This window comes from Alligator sinensis, unplaced genomic scaffold (assembly GCF_000455745.1).
Source record: "Alligator sinensis unplaced genomic scaffold, ASM45574v1 scaffold159_1, whole genome shotgun sequence".
Classification (NCBI taxonomy): Eukaryota; Metazoa; Chordata; order Crocodylia; family Alligatoridae; genus Alligator; species Alligator sinensis.
The window spans coordinates 783,609-806,434 of NW_005842222.1; the positions used below are offsets into that span (position 1 = coordinate 783,609).

At 41.9% G+C, this 22,826-nt stretch overlaps 1 protein-coding gene across 4 annotated transcripts in view; it reads left to right on the plus strand.

Moving 5' to 3' along the window:
- The window catches only part of IQGAP2 (IQ motif containing GTPase activating protein 2), a 175,576-nt gene that overhangs the window by 136,426 nt on the left and 16,324 nt on the right, over positions 1 to 22,826 (plus strand). For all 4 annotated transcript variants that reach the window (XM_014521523.2, XM_014521525.2, XM_014521524.2 and 1 more), the window contains 14 exons: positions 523 to 693; positions 4,453 to 4,536; positions 5,549 to 5,620; positions 5,856 to 5,925; positions 6,302 to 6,510; positions 9,306 to 9,455; positions 10,921 to 11,084; positions 12,160 to 12,384; positions 13,035 to 13,175; positions 13,530 to 13,614; positions 15,697 to 15,929; positions 17,750 to 17,882; positions 20,382 to 20,484; positions 21,816 to 21,957. In XM_014521523.2, the coding sequence (XP_014377009.1) occupies positions 523 to 693; positions 4,453 to 4,536; positions 5,549 to 5,620; positions 5,856 to 5,925; positions 6,302 to 6,510; positions 9,306 to 9,455; positions 10,921 to 11,084; positions 12,160 to 12,384; positions 13,035 to 13,175; positions 13,530 to 13,614; positions 15,697 to 15,929; positions 17,750 to 17,882; positions 20,382 to 20,484; positions 21,816 to 21,957 (1,982 nt within the window). The remainder of the gene's footprint in view (positions 1 to 522; positions 694 to 4,452; positions 4,537 to 5,548; positions 5,621 to 5,855; positions 5,926 to 6,301; positions 6,511 to 9,305; positions 9,456 to 10,920; positions 11,085 to 12,159; positions 12,385 to 13,034; positions 13,176 to 13,529; positions 13,615 to 15,696; positions 15,930 to 17,749; positions 17,883 to 20,381; positions 20,485 to 21,815; positions 21,958 to 22,826) is intronic.

Genomic DNA, 22,826 nt, shown 5'->3' on the forward strand with positions numbered 1-22,826 from the left:
TCCTGCTGCACAGTACTACAACATCAAGGTAAAAATTACTTATACTAGTGTAATTTTATCCCATTTCTAATACAAACTGCTTTTTATAATGATGCGGTGCATCTGCAGTAAAGACTTGAACTGCTGGAGCTGTATCAATTGTTAAAATCCCAACACAGATAAATGTTGCCAGTTCCAGGTTCTTCAGTTCACATGCATGGTAGACTCTTGGGAGAGGCTGGAAGTGCTGCAAAACAAGAGTTTTTAAACTTTAATATATGATATGGTGGGTTGTCTAAAATCAATCTTTTCAGCTGCTGTCATCTGAAGGGAATTCAGTCCTCCCTTTTAAAGTTTTAAACAGAATCATAATGGTAGTAAATTGGCTCTCAATTCTCAACAGCCAACTACTGTTAAACTGGGCTGATAAATTGGAGGGATTTTTGTAATGCATGTTGGGGATCTAGATGAGCTTTGGAAATTTATTTGAGGTTTGCTTAATTGTTTATTAAATGCCTGACCTTTTGCGTGATCTCTTACCAGAAAATTGTTGGGCAAGTTACAGCAGATTACAATCGAGAGCAGCTGTGGCTTGCTAATGAAAACTTGATTGTTCAGCTACAAGCCCAAGCAAGGGGATTCCTCATTAGAAAAAGTTATAAGGAGAGAAAAACTTACCTCCAAAATCAGGAGCCATCTGTCATCAAAATACAGGTACTGCTGTGCACTAATAGAAATCAGTTACTTTTAGTGTACTGCTAGCTTCTTGCATGACAAACTAAATGCCTCTTTTTGTCTGCTGCTAATGCAGAACAAATATCTTCATGTTCTTGATTGGCAAAACTGAATTTATTGGGTAAATATGTCCCTGTCTTCTCTGAAAGAAAGGAATATTGTTTTTAAAATGGCAAAACTCCAAATTTTTATAGTGACTATAGGTTGTATACAGTTCTAGCATATAATCTAATTGGAGATGCCCAGTAACACCTGTAACTAGCTGCTTTCTCTGTTCTGGTTTGGTTGGGCTATTGTAGTACTAGGGGAGTTGGGGCAAGTTGGAAAATGCTAGTTAAATACTTAAGCATTAGTGTTCTGCCAAGGAATGGTTCACTCAAGAAATACATTCCTTTCTCTGCTCTCCCCAAGTCCAAAGTTCTCTGCTTACTTTGTGAAGTTGTTGGTCATAGGGAGTGGCTGTGTTAACAATATTGCCTGATTCCAAGAGCATTAGCTGGATTTTTGCATGTGTGTACTCTGAAAGGGGTTCAAAGGAAGCTTCTGGTTTTGTTTTCTTTTACTAAGCAAATTATGAACTTGGATGACTTGCAGTTTTTTTTATAAACATTTTGCCATGTTCCTGTATATACTGAACTTGGTCAATAATTTTAAATTCTTTACCAGTAAAGTATAGGGTTTTTTGGTTGGTTGGTGGGGGTTTTTTAAGTCACTTTCTAAATATGCATGCCTATAGCAGGGAATTAAAGCTTACTTTTTGTGTTACTTTGGCCACTATAAGCAATGTGTTATGGTAATTCTACAGCTATTTGAAATAATTGTACTAGGTGACCTAGTAAAAAATTATATTCAGTTTTGAGTGGCTTATCAAAACATGGTTTTACAGTTGCTATAATCAGAAAAAAAAACAGAGGGAAAGAATGAGGGAAATAGCTGTGAAAATTGCACTCGCATGAGATGGATATTAGCACTTAATGGCCAGAACCCTCACCATGCCTAGTTGATGGTCTCCAATAGGTAACCCAAGCTCAAGTAGACAGGGGATGCATCTACATGTGCATTTGATCCAGGATCAGTTTACTTGAGAGTAAACACTCCTGGGCAGGCATCTACACATGCAGAGAAGCTGGAGCAGATGGCAGGAAACTGGGCCCCTGCTGCCACCTTGGGGAGCTCTAGGTTCTTCCTGGGTGCTAGCCCAGGGGATGGCAGGGAGCATTGGGCCATGAGACGGCTGTCTCGTGGCCAGGGCTGGGACATAACAATCTGCCCCCAGGGATTGCCTGCTGCTGAAGCAGGGCCAATGTCCCCCTGTCCTGGCAACAGGGAGCTCCTGGCTCTAGGTCTCCTATCGGGGGCAGGGGACTTGGAAACTGCTGTAGGGGAGGGGTAGGTCCCAGCCCCCTGTCCTAATCTGTTGGTGGGGCAGCTAGCTGCTAGCTCGCTGCTAGCTACCCCCAGCAGATTGGGGCAGGGGGCTGGGACCTACCCCTCCCCTGCAGCTCTTTCCAAGCCCTGTGCCTTGATCACTTCATCTGGGACAGTTTCCAGCCCCCAGTCTGGTCTGCGAGCATGGAGCAGGGTGGGGAACAGGCAGGGGAAGAAGATGGGGAGCTTGTTCCTTGCTGTCTGAGCGTGGAGCTCGGTAGGCAACAAGCTGGGGAGCTTGTTCCCCAGTCAGCTCCGCAAGCCCAGAGCTGGCTGGGGAATTTGTTTCCCTAGCTTGCTCCTCACCCAGCTCTATGCTCATGGAGCTGAGTGAGGAAGAAGCTCCCTAGCCTGTTCCCCACCTAACTCTGCAGTCATGGAGCTGGGCAGGGAGCAGGCACTCCAGCCACTGCCATCAGGGAGCTCTCGGTGCCAGCTCCAGACCGCAGGGCAGGCTCTGGAAGACCCTTATTTCCCAGTGCCAGCACCACGGTTGTGGAGATTAAGGTTCTCCCAGTGCCCCATTCCCCAACTTGTGATCTTGGACTTGGGAGGGCTTGGAGATCCCAGCTGCTGGGGCAGAAGGATGTAATCCCTGCCCGGGCTCTAGTGGCAGAGCCTGCCTTAACAGCTGGTAGCTCCCAGGGGCAGAGAGCAATCTCTTGCCCCCCATAGATAGCTGACTGGGAGCAGATTTGCTCCCACTCGGGTGTCTACACAAGCACTACTGTGCCATTACCAATTGAAAGTAAATTTACTATTTATAAGTTTGCTACCTGGAAATGCTTGTGTTTAGTGAGGTTTTACTTCATAGTAAAAGTGCATGTGTAGATGCACATGCTGACTGCATGGTAAGCTACGCTACTGCTCAATTAAGCATCTCATGTAGACATGCCCAGGGAGATGATAGATGATGATATCATGAGGTAGATCAGAAGTAAAGGCAAGTTGAGATGAAAATAAGTTGGTATGTAGGAGGTCAATTGGCAAGGGCTTTAAAGATGAAAATAAGACTTTGTGTGGGAGAGAAGGGGGAGCCAAGTGAAAGAATTTCAAAGGGTGCTGCAGTCAGAGTTTGACAGAACAATGGTCTATATAGAGCCACTAATGAGAGCCTTAGATGAGGTGTTAGGAGAACAGGGAAAGGGAGTAGTAGTTGTGACCAGTGCTGGTAGAAGAATAATCTGCCATATTTACTCGACTCTAAGACAACCCCCCAATAATTAGATTCTATACATGGAATTTATTATAATGCTTCATGTATAGAATCTAATTATTGGAGGATCATCTTGAACTTATCCTCCCCACTGCTGCAAGGGGGCAGGCAGTGAGGGGGGCTTCAGTTCCCCCTCTGCCCCCCCTCATCCCATCCCCCCCTTACTCTTGTTCTGTGCTGGCAGGCTCCATCCTCGTTCTAGCCTCGGCCATTGAGCACAGCCCCAGCCCAGCTCCCATAGCAGCCATGTGTGGGCTGTGCACTGCTGCCATGGGGTCATGCCCAGTGCTGTGGTCTGCAGTGTGCATTGAACCTGCTAGCACAGAGCAAGAATGTGGAGAAAGAGGGATAGGCTGAGAAGCAGAGGTTGTGTGGGGAGAGGGACAAGATTGGGAGAGGAGGGGGTGATGCAGGGAGGAACAATAGGGTGCAGAGATGGTAGGGGGTGGGGGACAGGCAGGAGCTACAGCTATGGCCCCGACCCGGGGTAGGGGCTGGAGACACAGCTGCAGCAGGTGCTTGCTTCCCCACCACTCGTACTCCATTCTAAGACGAGGGGCTTTTTCCTCCGTGGTAAATGGTATGGGGAACCCTCGTCTTAGTATCAAGTTGGTGCAGTAGCTGAGCCACAGCAGCGTAGGCAGAGAACAGAGTGACTCTTGGAAGAGAAGACAAGATTAGGAATCGGCATGGTCAGGTGGGCCCATAGAATATATAGTCAACCATGACATGGGTGTTACAGGCCTGAGTGACAAGGTGTTGGCAATGTCACCAGTGGCAGAGAACAGAGTTGGGATGCTGTGGGAGAGAAGGAAGTTATTGCACCATAAAGTTGGCATTAAGTTGATGGCCAGCAATGCTGAGCTTCCTCAGAACAGGGAGATAGATGTAGATCATCACTCAGCCAAAAGGACAAATGTTTGATGCCATAGAACAGATGTGGGCACTAAAGGCATGTAAAGGAATGCATGCCTGCCTGCCTTCTCTTCCTCTTCATGTTAACAGCAGTATTTGTGTAGAACATATGTTGGTTATATTAATATATGCAGATTTAGATTGTTGGTCATAATAAGCCTCCTGCCTCCTAAAAATAGGCTTTCTGGAAGGGACACAAGCAAAGGAAGAGCTACACCAACAGATTACAGGTGCTTAAAGGAGACATTGCTGCTATTATCAAGGTAAGCTATTTGTTCGTGAACAATGAAAAAGGGGTCAGTGGTATGGAAGATGCTTTCTTATAACATGGGTCCCCCAATTCTTGTAAGTCATGTGAGTCCAGGGGGGAAGTTCTGCGGTGGTGTAAGCTCTTCATTCTAGTGAGGTTTTTGGTTGGCCTAGAACAGTGGTTCTCAACACTTTTAGACTTGAAGCATCCTTGGATAAAGTCATGGTACCCCCAAATAGATCTGAGGCACCTCTCAAGAATTGCCAGCTCTTAGTTTTCACTTTTTTCTTTTTTTGACTACAGAAAAATAACGGAGAAATTCTTCTGTTGCAGAGAACTCAGACCACAACAGGTCACAGTATTTAAAACACTATTGATTCCTGTTTGGAATCTCTGGGTTTATCTTGTGATTCATTTTTGCACACCTAACAGTGTGAACATTGTGTGGCACCCTGGTTGAGAGCCACTGGCTTAGAGCATTTTTTTTTTTTTCTAATGACAGCAACCTAAAATCCAAGAAGATTGCCAATTGGATGTTTAAATATTCCATTCCATAGCAAATTCTGTTCTTGTGTGCTCGTAGGGGAGAGCTGCTTCTTGAGACAGGAAATGAGAGAACATAATATTATGAAATTTTTTTAAAATTGGCAAACCTGAGCCAGTCACTGTTAAAAATGTCCCTTTGCAAAATGTTTTATAACTGTTGGTGGTAATAATGTGTCTAGTGTTTTTATTATTAGATCTTAATGACTACCTTTTGTAAAGAACACATTATTATATCTCATGGCATCTCTGCTGAGACTGAGGGGTAAGAATGTCTTGCCCATTGTCACAGCCCCACAGGCTCCTGGCAGAGCTGGAAATAGACCTGGTTTCTTGACTACCAGTCTCTTGTGTGATATCAGTAGACTACATGGGAGTTGTGTGCATATGCAGTTGATAGGAAAGTCAGGCCTTTGTTCACTATTATGGATTTCCTTATAAAAGCTCAAGCAGTGCCACCTCTTGGTTTTTGTGACTTGCAGATTCAGTCTTGGCTAAAAATGTGCCTGGCAAGGAAAGCTTATAGGAAACGGCTGCAGTATTTCAAGGATCATGTAAGTCTCTTTCTCCTTTTTTGAATCAAGAGTACTAATGTAGTAATAGTATAACTGAACATATTGGATTCTATGATGTCTTTCTGAATAAAACATTTTTAATGCAAGGTATTAAAAGTTCTTCTACTTATACCTATGCTGGAAAAATCTCTGTCCTCCCAACAGAGATCATGAATCGGCATTAGAGAATTTTTGTTCGATGTTTTCTAACTGTTTTAGTCTCTGTGTTTTCCAGAATGAAGAAATTGTAAAAATACAAGCATTTCTTAGAGCAAATAAAGCTAGGGAAGACTACAGAACACTAAGTAAGTGCTGTTTACCTAAAGTTAAAATGTAAATGCAAGAGAAGCATTTTCTTGTAACTTATGATCTTGAGTCTTGTATCCTTAAGTTTTCTCCATTGTTTCTTCAAAAGCATGCAGCTGAAATTCCCAAGTATAGCATTTATTAACAGTGTGATTTTAACTTTAGTTAGAGCTACTGTTCATACTTCAGTGTATTTACACACAAGTTGAATTACAAGTTATTCTTGCCCTCAATAGCATAAGCGTATCTTCATAGTTTAAAATTGTACAGTTGCTACAGTGGCATCAGTGGTCAGAATACCACACTGGTATTTTTGCAATGTTACATTTTTATGCATTTGGCAAGTAAATAATGAACTCATTTACTTACCTACAGTTGGGGCTGAAAATCCACCCCTCAATGTCCTACGCAAATTTGCTTACCTCCTTGACCAAAGTGACTTAGACTTCCAAGAAGAACTGGAAGTAACAAGGTTAAGGGAGGAGGTTGTTACAAAAATCCGATCCAATCAACAGTTGGAAAAAGACTTGAACTTGATGGATATAAAAATTGGACTGCTGGTGAAAAACAGGATCACTCTGCAGGTCAGCAAGCTTTATTCAAACTGTTTTCATGGTGTGCATTAAAGGTAGTGGAGTTCTGAACTCCCAAAGAATGCAGGATCAGTTAAGATATTCCTGGGAAGTGGGAAGCCTCTTTTTCTCTGCTTTTTTTTTATATTGTGCAATCTTTGCTATAAAAAATTACTGCATAAAATTAGCTGGACTTTTACACTAGTACAAGTGCTATCATACTTTTCCTTTTGCTGAATACCAGTTTTTTAAATCTTAAACGTGGGTACAGTTTTGTTAGGTTTTAAGCTCCTTTCCCACAAGAGAACAGATCTGATGTTCCAGTTTTCAAACTCACTATGAGAAGTTTTTCTCTTTTTTTTTAGGTAGAGCCCAAAGCTGAGCTGAAATGTCCTTGACAGTCATCATCAGGGATCCTGGTGTTCTATGATTTAAAAATTGCACACTCTCTCTCTCTTTTTTTTTAAGAACCCCAAAATCCACAATTAAAACAAAACGAAAAGCTGTCACCCCCCCCGCCCCCCCCAGCCCTGCTGGAGGTGGCCCCCAGCTGCCAGGGCTATGGGGCCAGGGACCCGAGTCCACAGCCCCCTGCCCCAGACCAGAGCCTGGCTCTTCCCTCTCCCCCCTCACTACCTGCCTGCTGTGGATTCGGGGACAGCTGAGGACTGGCTGCATGCACTCTTGGGGGAGGGGCAGAGGAGACATGTGCCCCCCAGATCTGTGCCTGGGGCGAGTGCAGGCTGCCTGCTTTGGGCTTGGGCTCGGGCTCCTGCCTTGCTGCCCTCCCTTGGGGCCTTTGCAGCCCAGTGGGTGTGAACTGGTGCTGCAGGGAACAGTGGGCCTGCATGGGGAAGTTTGTTGCCACTGCAACCTCCGTGTGGCAGCAGTGAGGGGCACAACCCCACGCTGTCACACATGCAGGGGACAACTTGCTGGGGCAGTGCAGAGCTTGCAGCAGCAGGCAGCTTCTCTGCATGGCCCCACTGTGCTCTGCAGTGCCGGGTCACACAACTGGGCTATGGAAGTCCCATGGGAGGGCAGTAGGGTGGGGAGCCTGAGCCCACAATGGAAAGCACGTTCCTGCCAGCCCCCGCCCCCCTGCTGCCTCCCCAATTTTGTGCACGTGTTGCCAGGTAGCTGGCCTCACCGGCCCCCGGACAAGATGCCTGCAGCCCCATCCCACCTCCTGCTGGGGCCCTGCAACTACACATTACGGCCCTAAACCCCACGCACAGGCCAGCTAGCCAGCAGCCCCAGCCCTGCCCAACTCCCTCTCTCCCTATGGGGGCCCAATCCCACCCTCACTTAGCTGTAGGAGCTGTTCTCCAGGCTGCCTGGCATCCATGTGCATATATGTGCACATGGTGCCCCCTGCCTGACCATCCTTTTCCTGCTCCCTCCCACTTCCTTGCAGGGTAGAACTCTGCCAGCCTGCAGAGAGCTCTTTGCAAAACTGCAAAATCCACAGGTTTCTCCATTTCAAATGAGAAATCCGCCTTTTCCTCAGGTAAAGGGGAAAAGCCATGTTTTTCTCCGTTTTCCCATGGGAAATGGAAAACCTGGATTCCTGGTCATCATTCTCAATCCACATAGCCATTCTACTGAGCAACGTACAATACCAAAAGCTTAAAATACTAGTTAATAACTAGAGCAGCAAAAGATGCTAAATTCTGCTCCACCCAGTAACTTGCCTGTACACAAGCACAGAGGCTGGTTCAATTTTTGTGTCTGCCAGAGTATGCTAATTTTAAAAAATTACCCCCCTACACCCTCCAGATAAGCTGCCCGCAGCTCTATCCCACTCCCAGTGGGGTTGCCTTCACTACCTTGGCTGGGCAGTGTCTGGCCCTGCCCACTCCTCCCTTCACCATGGAGGCACTAATCTGTCCCTTCCCCCTCCCCCCCCAGCTTATGAACCAGATGCTGCTCTCCACACTACTAGGCTGCATTCCTGTCCACATGCATGCTGTGCCTGCACCCACCAGTTATTGGTGATGTTATTGGCTATACCAGCCAAAAAAGTGGTGCAGGCAACTGTGGCACTGGGAAGGGTGATTTACGGGGAATTTTGGAGTGGTTGTAATCCATTCTGTAGCCACCCACCCCTCCCAGCGCCACTGATGCCACCCACATTCGAGCATAGCCCCAGCCCAGCCCCCCAGCTGGAAAGGCTGCTGCAGCCCCTGCCCCAAGCCTACAGTGGGTGGCCCACCCTCACCCCATGCACAAATCCAAAGGGGCTTATGCCACCCATGCCTCCCTTGGGGTGCACACAGTGGTGGGGAGCTGCCCCCACACTCCCACAGATAAGCTGTGGGTGCTTCCATCCCAGTTCTGGCAGGGCCTCCTTCACCACCATGGCTGGGCAGTGCCTGCCCCTGCCCCACTCCTTCCCTCTGCCCCACTCCCTCCCTTCACCATGGGGATCCGTCTGCCCCCCACGCCCTTTCCCTCCACAGGCTTACCAGTCAGGCATTGCTCTCTACACTACCGGGCTGGCTGTATGCTGGCTGCAGCTGCGCACAGGCACTCAGCACTTATCAGTATTATTACCAGTCATCTACACCAGCCAAAAAAAGCCGATTGCCAATTATGTTAACTTTCCTTTTATCCGTTTCATTTGGATATGTGACTAATATATCAGTGCACCTCTGGTGTGAGCATGTCTCCTTAACATAATACGTTGTGTAAATATAAAAAACATTGTTCAAATAGGAGACTTCAACATATGAGTGAGAAGCTTTGCATAAATACATTTGGCTTTTGTGTAAATACATTTCCTGTACATTCATTTATGTCTGCAGGATGTGGTGTTGCACAGTAAGAAGCTAAACAAAAAAAGCAAAAATCAGGTAGAAGAGATGGTGACAGGTGACAAACATGGTATCAAAGGGTTGAACAAAGAGAGGAGAAAAAAGCTGGAGGCCTATCAACACTTGTTTTATCTTCTACAGGTAAGTCTCAATGTGGACGTTAACCAATCCACAAATGGCACATGCCAATAAAGCTTTAAAGGATGTTCATAGCTTGTTGGTGCCAACATTTCTGTAGAATGTAGAGTACCATACAAACCAGATATGAGCTCTGCCAGCCAACTTTGTTCATTGGATGATTATTGTTTTAAGTGGACTTTACCACTGAATGCTGCATAGTTCAAATTTGATCCCCTAATAAAAAAATCACCTCACTATCATTCCACTTTCCAGGAAATAATATTGCTGTTATGTTCCTTTAAATTGTTGAAATTCCTGACATATTTATGTAAATGTCTGTTTGTCTGTTCTTGTTTGGTTTTGTTTCCCTTCCTGATGTTTCCTTTCCCTTCCCACCTCTACCTAGTCAATTCAGTTTGCAAGCATAATTCAGCTTCTAGCTGGAAAATATTCCTGGTTTTTCCAGTGATAGCCTTTTAAACTGGCTTAAGTGGATTTATGACTTCCAAGTGAATTTGGTTAAATCTTAAATGAAATTACTCTCTGTGCAGCGAATAGTAGGGTAAGATTTTAACCACACAATGTGTGACTGTCATCTTAATGCCCAGTATATATTTGCTGTCTGTGGCTGCATCCAGATGAGTGAGATGGGTGTTGTTTTAACCCCAGAAGATCCTGGAGTCAAAAATACCTGCATGAAAAAAGTGGGGCGGCACACACCACCCAAAACCAGAGTCTGGCTGGCTGGAGTCATGCTCCAGCTGCCCACCAGTTTCCAAGTGGCAGGATTGGCATGGCTGCAGTTCCCCAAGGCCCCCAGAATCCCCAGGTAAGGCTGCTGGAGCCAGCACAGTTGCTGGCCCCAGCCTCCCCTACCCTACCTGGGGTAACCTGCCATATGCCAGAGGGTGTGTGGCACAGGCATTCCTTGGGGACAAATAGCAGCAGCTCAAGGTGTGCTGCTGCTTCTTGTCCCCAGGGAAACAAATATCCTGTCAGTCTGAATTTGGGTGAAGCTTTTTTAGAAGAAACACATCTGCCCGGGGAGAGATGTCACCCACCCTTCACTGTGCCTGTAATATACACAGAATTTCCTTTTCCATCAGATGCCTTAACTCCAAAGGAAGTTTTTGGTGTTTTGTTTTTTTTTTTAAACAACCGTTTTCGCAAACAACCAAACTTGAAACATTTTTTATATCTCCCAAGTTTTCAATATATGATAGTCCTTTAAAATAAGACTGTACATTTTATTCTAAGAAATTTCAACTGATAGCTTAGTAACACTACAGTACATCCAAACCTGAATTCATACTTCCATTTTGTGAAAGATTTACACGTATGTTATATAAAGAAAAAGGTACTTTACTAGACTTGACTTCTGTCTCAAGAACTGAAAAGTGAGTAGATTCAGCATGGTTGCTGCAAGTAATGGGGAAGAACTGTTTTAGAAATATATACAAATGACTCTCAAATATTTCTCTCCTAGACTAATCCCACATATCTGGCTAAGCTAATTTTCCAGATGCCTCAGAACAAGTCAACCAAGTTTATGGATACGGTCATTTTTACTCTGTACAATTATGCCTCTAATCAACGAGAAGAATACTTGCTTCTCAAGCTCTTTAAAACTGCTCTAGAAGAAGAGATAAAGTATGTATATTGCTTAGGAGATTTCACTTAGCCTATCTTGAGAGGAATGTAGTTTGTGCTCTGTATTTGAAAAAAAAAAAAAAAAAAAAAAGAAACTCTAAAAAAAAATAAATTTCTCCAACAAATAAAAATACAAGATTTGGCTTCAATTTTAAGTGGTGTTTGGGATTTATTTGCAAATGAGAAGTCTATAAATGGCACTGTTGGTGATTCTGTAACCATGATAGCTCAGGAAGTATGCACAAGACAAGGATTTTTGGGGGTTGATATCTTGTGTTGGACCAGCTGTGTGGTTGGAATATTTAGACAAGCTTTCAAATGCAAGACATTCTTCATCAGGTCTGCAGATGGAAGCAAGCACAGTGAATGTTAAGAATGCTAATACCTACAGCATGTAGGAAGAAATTTGGATTTGGGGAGATTATGATGCATCAAAAATTGATATTGTTCAGTCCTTGATTCTTAGTATCCAGCCAGGTTATGAATTGTTGTTTCCAAATGCTCCTTTTAAAGGTGTTTGGTATCTGAGGGCCAGACTGTAGATTATAAATGCCATGCCTTAAACTCAAGGGGTTTTTTTAGTAAAGAAACAAATCTGTATAACAATTGAGAAATGGTATTTATATTTTCTAAAGGCAGTTTCATTGCTTTTTCTACCTGAAAACAAAGTTGAGTTTAACAAATGGTTTGTTTGCTTGCTGTTTCTTCACACGCATGTAATTTAAATACCTCAAAAGTAGAGGGTAACGGCTCGTTCTATAATAAATTGAAATTACTTTTGTATGCTGAAATGTATGCCGTTGAGTTTTATAAATGCATTTCGGGGATAGTTCTACGTTTTGATCTTTTAACTCAGCTCATAGGCTGCATAACATCTGTACGTTGTTGAATTTTGATATGAAAAAATGGAACCAACTTAGGCCTCTGATTTAATTCATTAAGAACAATTTTAAGGAAAAAAAAACTTTAAGAACCTGACAGATTTCTTTGTTTTGTTTTTTGGTCTTGTTTAAGTTAAGCACTGGATAATTATTTACGCAGCTTACAAATGAGTATTGTTTTGTTGTTAATGCAGTTCCAAAGTAGACCACATACAGGATATAGTAACTGGAAATCCTACGGTCATTAAGATGGTTGTCAGCTTTAACAGAAGTGCTCGTGGACAGAATACTCTGCGTCAGCTTTTGGCACCAGTGGTAAAGGAAATCATGGATGATAAATCTCTCGTCATCAATACCAGCCCTGTGGAAGTATACAAGGCTTGGGTAAACCAGTTAGAAATGCAGACAGGGGAGGCCAGGTACTATATCATCTTTATTCTGTTGAATATTTGAGGGATTCTGTTCTCTGTCTCTCTCTGTCTCTCTCTCTAAGAATCCTACTTACCTTTCCCACAAGCAACCAAGGAAGCATAGGTGGCAGTATGCTTGTGAGATTTCACTTTAGACTAATATTGGGAAGTCTAAATAAATTACTTTGCTCTGGCTTATTACATATCACTTATTTTGTAGCACTCACAAGAATAATAATCTTGGGCCCCAGAGCCTGCAATCAAATCCGTTAGTGCGGACTCGGCCACGGTCGCAATGCCCTTGTTGACTTCTTCTTTACAAAGCTGTCTTAAAGATGCAGACATCCATGGGAATGATTGAAAATGCTTTCTTCTTGTGTCTGAAAGAGAACAGATTACATGGGGGGGGCGGGGGGGGAAGGGGGGTTGTTCCACAAAACATGACATCTGTTTGGTTTTTTTTAATTAAAAGCACTGGTGGTTTACAGATGAATTAGAATTACTTGTTCACTTGACATTTTTCTTAAGACTGTACAGTATTAGTCTGAGTGCTGTTGTTTTTCAGAGGTTTTATGAATTTCATTTGCAGTCTCAATAGCTTGCTTTTGAGACTGCTAGCTTGCTCAATAGCTTAGTTGATACTACTTTTGTATTTGCAGCAAGCTGCCATATGATGTAACAACAGAACAAGCATTAACACACCCAGAAGTTATAAATAGACTGGAATCATCCATTCAGAGTTTGAGAGCAGTTACTGATAAAGTCCTTGTGTCCATATTCTCATCTCTCAATCTGATGCCGTAAGTGCTGAGTTATGAGTCCAGTAACTTCAGTTCATTTCTACAGTAATAAAATGTCAGGATTCAGTGAAAATGATCAATCCTTCCAAGTCATCTGCACTGCTTTGTGTAACTGTCCTTTTCTTGCCTTTTCTAATGCAATTCTCCAGCAGATGGAGCAATTTCTCTGCATCACACAATCCAAACAGCATGCATCTAGTGAGCCTTTGTAATGTAAATTGTTTTATTTTCCATTATCTTCTAAATTTGTGTTTATGGTTAATGTCTCTTAAGTCATTAAAACAGTATCTTGGTTGAGTGGAATGATTTGTTTGTTTTATTTAAGTCTTACCCTTATTTTCCTTTCTCATCTAGTTATGGAATGAGGTATATAGCCAAAGTTCTGAAGAATTCGCTCCATGAGAGGTTCCCAGATGCAACAGAAGATGAGCTATTAAAGGTAGATGAATGAGGGTGGATCTATTGTTAGTTTATTTTTGTCTATACCAAAAGGGAGATTTATTTGCATACTAGCTTTGTGAGGAGTTGTGAACAATTTTATAGTTGTAAAATGAGGCTTTTGGGAGGGAGATGAGAGAGAATCATGTGTTAATATGCCCTGACGTTTTGATAAGTGATTCTGATCACATGCAATTGCTGTAAAGTCAGTGGCATAGCAACATTAAAATTGTCACTGGTACTTGGTTGAAAACTATAAGCATTTGATCCATTGCTTCAGTAGCAGTCTTTTTATGAAGAATGTGATGCTAGTTTCATAACTATTATGAGGTTAAATTAGATAATTGAAAAGCCATTTAAAGTCATGTTGTATTAATATTGCATTTTAAATACAATGGATAGATTTGTAAGAACAGTGAGCTGATCCTTCCAATACACTTGTTTAAGATGCTTGTAAATTGTGAGAATATTAGACTTCTAGAATGAAAAATTAGTTACGTGGCATAAGAACATTTCTGGTACAGTGTCCTTTGTTTAGTCTATCATGGCCACCATTTCCTTGAACAACAATCTAAAGTTACTCCAAGTGCCTGCTGTGCACCTACAGGATTTCCTATTGCTTGAGTTGGAACCCTGTCAATATCAGGATTACATTTTAAAAAGTAAAGCTTTGAAATGCAATAGACCTAAAACTACAAGGTATTCACTTAATTAAGATTTTGTTTGGTGCCATTCAAAAAAGCATTCAGGGTTATAGCTTTTGTGTGGAGCCATTGTGAATATTGAGTTCCTCAGCTCTAAAGTGCATTACTTACTATTTAAACAATATGCTAATATTTTATTAACACTATTTACAAAGATGTCTTTGGTCATTACTCCACTCCAGTGCCTGGCCATCATGAGGAAGGAACACAGTTTTAGAAACTCTCTAAAAATTGCCTTTAAATGGATGGTAAAGTGATGCTGCTATAAGGCTGCACACCTTCCCCACTGACCAAGAGACTGCCTAATTACATTCAAAAGCCAAATGTTCCAGAAGTGACTGGAGACGAGCTGTAGTAGACTGCCAAAGCAGATAAACTCCAAAGATCAGGAGTCTCTCACTTCCGGGTCCCTAATCCAGAATTTTAACTCTTGGAACAGCTATTTGGTGACTAAAAGGAGCTTCCAAAATCTTATTAAAATATCCAGAGCTAAATCCAGCAGTTGGAGGCAAATAGGATTCAGGATGAATTGGCTCAGACCTGAGCTCTTTTGAGAGAACTCGGAAGCAAACCTAGTGAAGCAAAGAAAATCAGTTGTGTGCTTAAGTGACGCTTTATGGCTGAGGGCAGGTGAAATTCTGAACCCCAAGCCTCTGGGCTTGGCCCGGCACATAGGATCTCCGCCAAAAGACTGGAAATATCTGAAGCCCGTGGTGAGGGTTAAAGATGTTTGCCAGTTGTAAGGCTGCTTATGGTTCTGGACTGACTTGTAGATTTGGCTGGCTTGGCTTGGACACACGAAAAATTTCTTTTAAAAACAAAAACCCTGTTGCTACCCAAGATAGACAGCTTTATTCTGAAACTGTGACCCTCCAGGGTAAACCTGAGAACTCTACACAACTCCAACTCAACAGCAAAAGTACCACAATTGCCCATCATATTGGTACTTTCAAGGGCAGGATTTGCAAGCCCTGAGAAATGGAGGAGCTGCTTATTGAAAATGCTCTGCATTTAGAGAAGCTGTGAGACTTTGGAATGTGCAAGATTACTCAATTGCTCTTCTTTGTTTGTGGAGGAGGGGAGGCATAATTGATCCCTCTAGAAAAAAAACAGAACCATCTCAAGTAGAATAGAACCTCTATTTTGGAGTTAAAAAATTAGATAAACTTGCACTTTCATCTGCGTTTTCTGCCTTCAGTTGGGATATCAAGTAGAAATTCCATAAACGTGTCCTTACGGTATTTGACTAGAGTGAAAACCAGAATGTACTAGAATTGTATCTTTCTCACTTGAGTTGCTCTTTGCAACAACTTTTTTGGGGGTGGAGGGTGCGGAATGGAAGTATACTTGGAGAAGTCCCTAAAATATTTTTCCTGTAGATTGTTGGAAACCTCTTGTACTATCGCTACATGAACCCAGCCATTGTTGCCCCTGATGGTTTTGATATCATTGACATGACTGCTGGAGGCCAAATACATTCTGATCAGAGGAGAAATTTAGGTTGTGTGGCAAAAGTCCTTCAGCATGCTGCTTCTAACAAACTCTTTGAAGGAGAGAGTGCCCATCTTTCATCTATGAATGCTTACCTGTCACAGACTTACCAGAAGTTCAGGTACGCAAAACTCATACAGATATTTGTACAATGCAAACTGGTAGGTAAAGCAGATGAACTTTTGCCTGAAGAGGATTGAACAGATTAATAAAGATTGTGTTGTAGCCTAAAAATCCAGAGGTATATTCTATTCTGCCTTATTCTGCAATGGGAAATAATATAACATATTGTTTTGGTGCTGAATAGTATTCTTCAGCATTCAGTTTTTCACATTAGATTCTCTTTATGCCAGTGAATTTCATGAGCCAGATTAAGCCATTTCTTACATAAGACAAGACAAGTAATGTTTTCTTCTCGTAAACAACATTGAACCTTTTTTTTTTCTGTCTGGTGGCTGAGAGAAGACAGCGTTTCTCAGCCCTAGGGAACTGGGTTTTTTTAACCTCTGCCGTTTCAGTTGATGGAAACAATTGTAGGATATAGACTTTTTTTCCACAAAAATACTGAGCTGCTAGGTGAAGTGCAAAATCTCTACATGGAAGTTCTTTGTTTGGAATTCATGTTCTTTGCTTCTAATCTTTTTGGGCAATTATAATAAGGAAATTGAGGAGGTATGTTGTTCTATTTTTAAATTCCCATTTATTTTGTTTTATGAGGGCTGCTTTTTATGAAAACCTTTTCATGAACTGTTAATGTGATATACTTCATTTAGAGATCAGCCATGAACAAGGTTACTAAATCAATTGTTAACCATTCAGTCCACTTCCTGCATTATTAAGGTAAGGTGGGGGGCATACATTTGTATATACAAGAGAACAGAGCTGAGAAAAAGTTTAATAGGGGGAAGAAAAGCAAAGGCAGATAAAGCACATCTTAATTTTTGTTTTTTTCATTACAAAAAGAAAAACTGACTCTCAAGGTACCTCCTTGATTTAAAATTATTCTGTTTATAAGAACATTAAATGATTTTCATTGTTAAATTAAGGTTTGCACGAACAATAAACAGAGTAGTAGTTTTCAACCTTTTTGTCTTGAGGTACCCCTTCTGGAACTTGAGGCTTGTTCTTAGTTTTTCACTCGTTTTGACCACAGAAAGCTAATAGAGCAGGTTTTCTGTTGCAAAGAACTTTGTTTTTAACACTATGCACCCCTAACTGAAATATCTGGGTCTATCTTGTGAACCGTGTTTGCCCCCTAACAATGCTAATGTGACACCCTGTAGCACCCTTGAAAGGAACTCGCAGCACCTAAGTTGAGAATCACTGATCTAGAGGCACTGTTCCTTCCTTTGGAAATTCTAGATGTCTCTTGTTCACATACACATTAACATTGTAACGTACTTTCTTTCCTTCAACATTCCTACACCTATGAACAATCCAGCTCTGATGCATTCCAAACATGCACAATTTTTGAGCCATTTAAACATTTCAGGGGTCTGGAGGAGTCATGCAGAGATCTAATGTACAATTATTGATTCTTCTAATTTTTTTAATTAATGGGCCTCAAGTAGCCACTTTACAAAGCCCTGTTCTTCATCTCTACTGAAAGATTATTTTTAATTCAGTTTCTAGGTTGGATTATTTAGAACATCTCAACAAGCTGGCAAATAATTCTTGCTCTCTACATCATAGTTTAAAATTTTTTTTTTAAACTTTAGAAGGTGACAGTTCTGTTCACCCTGGGAGGGTAGTTGCAATTTAGCTATTCATACATGCTCATGCTGCTTCTGACTTTTGTGTCCTGCAACCTCATTGTAGATTTCAAATTAATGTTCAATCTAAAATGTTATTTCTACAAACAAAAATTTGACTTCAGTCTTTTTACATAAATTACATAAGCTTAGTGAGTCTATTTAATGTTTCTTTCTTACTTTTTCTTAGAAACTTTTTTCAGGCTGCATGTGAGGTCCCTGAGCCAGAAGAGAAATTCAATGTTGATGAGTACTCTGACATGGTGACATTGAGCAAACCTGTCATATACATTTCCATCGAAGAAATTATCAATACACATTCTGTAAGTGAATATGAATAAATTTGCCCACTGATGTACTGTGTGAAAATAACTACAGGAGCACCTGTTCATAGTGAAATATTTGAGCAATTTTCTGTTCAGTCTGGCACTTCCTGTCAACTTTCCCAACATTTTGGGAGGGAATTAGTTATGATTATTTCACTAGCAGAGCATCTTAGTTTTCAAATGTATGCTTTAGAAGCTCAGAACCAAATGTCTGAATTTTTATTTAAATATACTGTGCAAAATGAAGGGAAGAGGGCTTTTTCTCAAGGTGGAAAAAAAGGAGTAAGTTTAAGTAGTTTGTGACTTTTTGGAAGAAAAGAAAATCCTTATGTTTTATGACTTTGCATTTCTTAATGCTATGTTGGAAGCAAATACAAGAGCTTGATTTAGGAGGACAGTAGTATCCTGTGAATAGTATGTTCTGGATAAGGAACAGATGAATTGTAGAAACTTCCATTTATACCATGATATATCAAGACATAATATAGATGTAGACCATATGGCCCTGTCAAGCTTCATATACTGTCAGCTAAACATTAGCTTACAAAAATCCTAAAATGTTCAGTAATTTATCTTTTTTAAATAAAAAAGCAAACATGCCCAAAAAAGGAGGGGCAAACGTGAAAAAAAAAATGGGGAGGGGGGGCTTCAACTCCCAAACTAGCAGATTTAAATTTTTTTCCCATATGGAAACTGTTTAGTCTACCATAAAACAGTTTCTGCTAGTTAAGTAATGCTTATCTCTCCATTTGAATTTTAAGGCCTAGGGTTTCCATTTTTCTCATCTGTTCGTCTCTTCAAATTTGTGTCCTTCACTGAATTCTTCTCACTCCTTCAGCCTCCCCCACCTCAGCTTTCTTCAGGGGTTCATGTGGCTTTGTTCTTGACAACCCTTCTCCCTCTCCAGCATATCCTTGAGTAACCTTATCTACAAATACACATTCAGTTGACCTCTCAATGCTAGCAACTTGCAGATATATCCCTTGTCTATCTTCACATCTGACCATGACCCATCAGGATAATTAGTACAGTTTCCTTGAATTTTTTGAACTGTCTCTTGTCTTACATGTAGCTCTTTGTGGACAAGACAACACAACACATAGGTATGGTTGAGGGCCTCATATGCTAGGGCTCCAAGGCCGTATGATAGCACACCTGGTAAATATCGCACATTATACAATTCAAAAACACTTATGCACATAAGACTGGAGGAAAGTTTTAAGAAAAGAAAGTTGCAATTATGCACCCAACTGCTATTTATGTTTTTAAACATTTCAAATCTTACTGTGGCCTGACTTCCTAGATACAAAAGCTGCCTTTACATTTCCAATGAACTGTGACTTTTGGTTGAATGAATTATGACTGGTACTTGGAAAGAGCTGGCATTTCTAGGATATTGTCAAGTAGAGCATGCGTTTGCTATAGTTAAATTTCAGTGAATTGCACGACTTCGGTCATCTTTATCTTCTTTATTTGGAAATCTCTTCTGTGGAAAATAGGCCATAGGAGCTAACAAATATGAACAGAGACATCTTCATTGTTATCAAACTGTCTGCATGATGTCACTTATTTCCTGAAGCAAAGGCGAGTGGTGAGTGTAGAAAATGACCAGTCTAGTTACAGGAAATACATACTTCTGGTCCCACCATTCATGCTTCTTTTATAATTTAGTGTATGTTTACAAGCTTGTTCTCAGGCTCTTTATGGCCTGTGAAACCATTCCTCCTTTGACCTAGTCAGCTGAAGTAAATGTTATGATATGAAGAAGATCCTGTGTGCTTCCTATGACTTGGGTGTTTACTAAAATCCCTAAGTTTAGCAAGACAAATATGAGTAGTTGCTTCTGAAAGCTTCCAGTGATACTGTCTGTCTGCTGTTCAGAAGAAATACAGTAATAAATAACGGCAGTGCCTGAAATGTCACTCTGTATGGCATAATATGCCTTAACCCTACCCTGAAAAGTCCCCAAACAGTACGGTCTCCTTGTACATTGAGACAGAATGCCAAGAAATGCCAATGCCTGAGGAAGGGTTTGTGCCCAAAAGCTTGCCAAAAACTTTTTTCCCCAACTATTTAGTTAGTCTAGTAAAAGATGCATCACATCTACCCAAAGAACCTTGTCTAACTATGTAAGAGGTAGGTTCTTTTAGTGATATCCCTTACTGGTCCAACTATACAGTAAAAGATGTCACCAAAAAGCCTTTACTTTTCACATTTCATGGGCCTTAGTGGTTAAACAACACTCCAACCCTACAGTAAACCTACTGCCAGTTCAAGTATTGAACAGAGAGTGGGGCAAACATTTGCTGAATAGAAATAATGCATCTAAACATAGTCTGGAAGTTCAAACTATATTTTTTTTCTTCTGTCCTCCATAGCACTTATTCATACAGTGAATCTATTGTGGCTCTGTTGGCATTTTTCTGTGAGAACATATTAGTTTCTGGGAAATGGTGTGTTGAAGATGATGATTTTCTGATTTGCATTTGTTCACAGCTACTATTAGAACACCAGGATGCCATTGCTTCTGACCAGAATGACCTACTAAATGAATTGTTGGAGGGGCTGGGACCAGTTCCTGATGTAGAGTCTTTTCTTGGTAAGATCCTGCTCTTCCCCCTCTTCCTTTTAGGGTACATTCAGAAGTGCAGCTCCGGAAGCATCGAAACAACAATCCCTCCAGACCAAACAGAAGTTCAATGTTGGTTCCAGGAGGAAGGGAAATCCTAGCTGCTGCCTGGAGCCTGCAGCTGGTTTCTCCTAGCAACAGCCCCTCCTCCCGCTCCCAGCCTGTCCCTGATTTCAGAGTGGGGAGGAGGGAGAAAGCAGAGAGAACTTGTTCTAGGGGTTCCCCACCCTCCAGCAGTGGCTGAAAAAAACCCAGACTGAACTCCCTTCATTCCCTCCCCTCCCTGAAAACAGCTCAGAGGTTGGGAGGCAGGTCAGACACAAGTTACAGAAGATACTGTTTTGAAACATCGTCATCTGACTCCTTCATGCAATGAGGGTTCAGATTTTTGCCCTGCTGGCAATTTTTGAAGTGGTCTGAAGCTATGCACTTGTTTGCTCATGGCTATAGACCACTTTCTTTGGCCAGTTCGGGTGAAAATTATCACTTCTGTCTGCACCCTTAGTAGGTTGTGGTTTGCAACCTTGTTAGACTCCAGGGATCCCTCTCAAAATGCCTGCTTGAGAATTAGTTATCTAAATAACAGTGAACTAGGAAAAAGATAGCATGCATTTGCACATGGAAATTTTGAAGAGCAAATCTGTGGACATGTGCTTTGAAGACAGAATCTGTGCTGGAAATCTCTCTTGGTACTTGGAGGTGTACTTGGTAGCCATGTTGGTCTGAGACAAAAAGACATGCGAAAAACTAGAACTCTTGGTTCCAACATGATACCTTTTAGAACAACTGGAAAATGGCAAGAAAATTTTCCTTTTCTGCAAGCTTTCGGGATCAAAGTCCCTTTGTCAGGCTCTGGGAAAAGTGTAGATGGTACAAGATGGTAAAAAGTCCCCATTGGTAGGAAATAAATTTCATTTTTGCACAGAGGGAGCTGAAGATGGAAGTCTGTTCCTCTGGGTCCATGAGAGTGTCTTTGTGAGCTGTGTTGAGTAGCTCTTTGTGTTGATCAGGTAGAATTCCTTCCCTGGAGATGTCAGATGGCAGGCAGGGAGGCAAGAAATCCTTCTTGAGGTTCTGCAGTGAAGGTTAAAATCCAAAATCAGCTAAAATTAGTACTTGAAGTCTCCCACCAAGGTATATAAATAGACTGTTTGTACTGAAGTTATTTGTGTAGATCACATGCTGTGAAATACCCTTTGTCTTTTTCCAGTGTTTTGGTTTGTGAAACAATTTATCACAAATCACCAAACTGACAGGAAGAACCTTAAAACCTCTTTCTTTTTTTTCCCTCCACCCTCCAGGGGAAGGCACTGTTGATCCCAATGATCTTAACAAGGAAAATGCTTTGAGTCAGCTTGCAAAGACAGAAATTTCACTTTCTCTGACCAGTAAATACGAATTACGGGAAGGAGAAGACCAAGATCTCAAAAGTCTGATGATAAAGTACGTGTTGCTCAAAATGCGTATCCTGGGCAATGTTTTTGTTAAATTACTGCAGTTACTTGTTCTGATGATCACAATGGTCTTTACGTTTTTAAAGTCTATCTCATTTAGATGAGTAATCCTTTTTTTGGACTGCCTGCCAAATTTTGTAGTGTGCGCACCAGTGGCAGCACTTGGCTGTCTTGGGCCCTGGGCTCCAGCCAGAGCCCATGCTGACATACCAGTGAGTTCAGAGTTTTCATGGAGCCCCGAGCCTAGGAGCTGAGCACTGCCCCTGCTCATGGCCTCTTTTTTTTTTTTTTTTTTTTTTCCTGCTGCTGAATTCAGTGGGAGGGGCAAATGATAGCAGCACTTAGCACCTGCATTCTGGAGTTGCATAAAAGCACTAGCATGCCAGCAGGGGCTCTGGTTAGAGCCACAGCTTTCCTGCAGCTGGAGCTGCTGCTTGTCATGTTTTGTTTTTTTTCCCTGCAGCTGAATTCAGCAGGGGAGAAAGGGAGGGGGCAATCAGCAGCCACAGCTCAGCTTCTGCACTCCAGCCCCATGAAAACTTTGTAAGTGGAAGGAAAAAGATAGTGAAGACCTGCACTTTGTGACTACATGCAGACACTGCACAAAGCTGGTGACGGTGCCTTAAAAAAAAAAAAAAAAAAAAATTCAGAGAAAGCCGCACTGCTCAGGGGCAGAGCATAGTCCCACTCCTTCTGTGATACTAATAGGGCACTGGGAAGTGCAGGGAGCTGAGGTAAGGTACAGTGCTGCCAGCTAGGCAGTCCTGTTTCCCTCTCTCATGGGTCTGAGACCCCCTTGATCCCCCACCAACACTAGGAACCTGGAAGCCAGCCAGTTTCTTACAGGTCAGTGCAAAC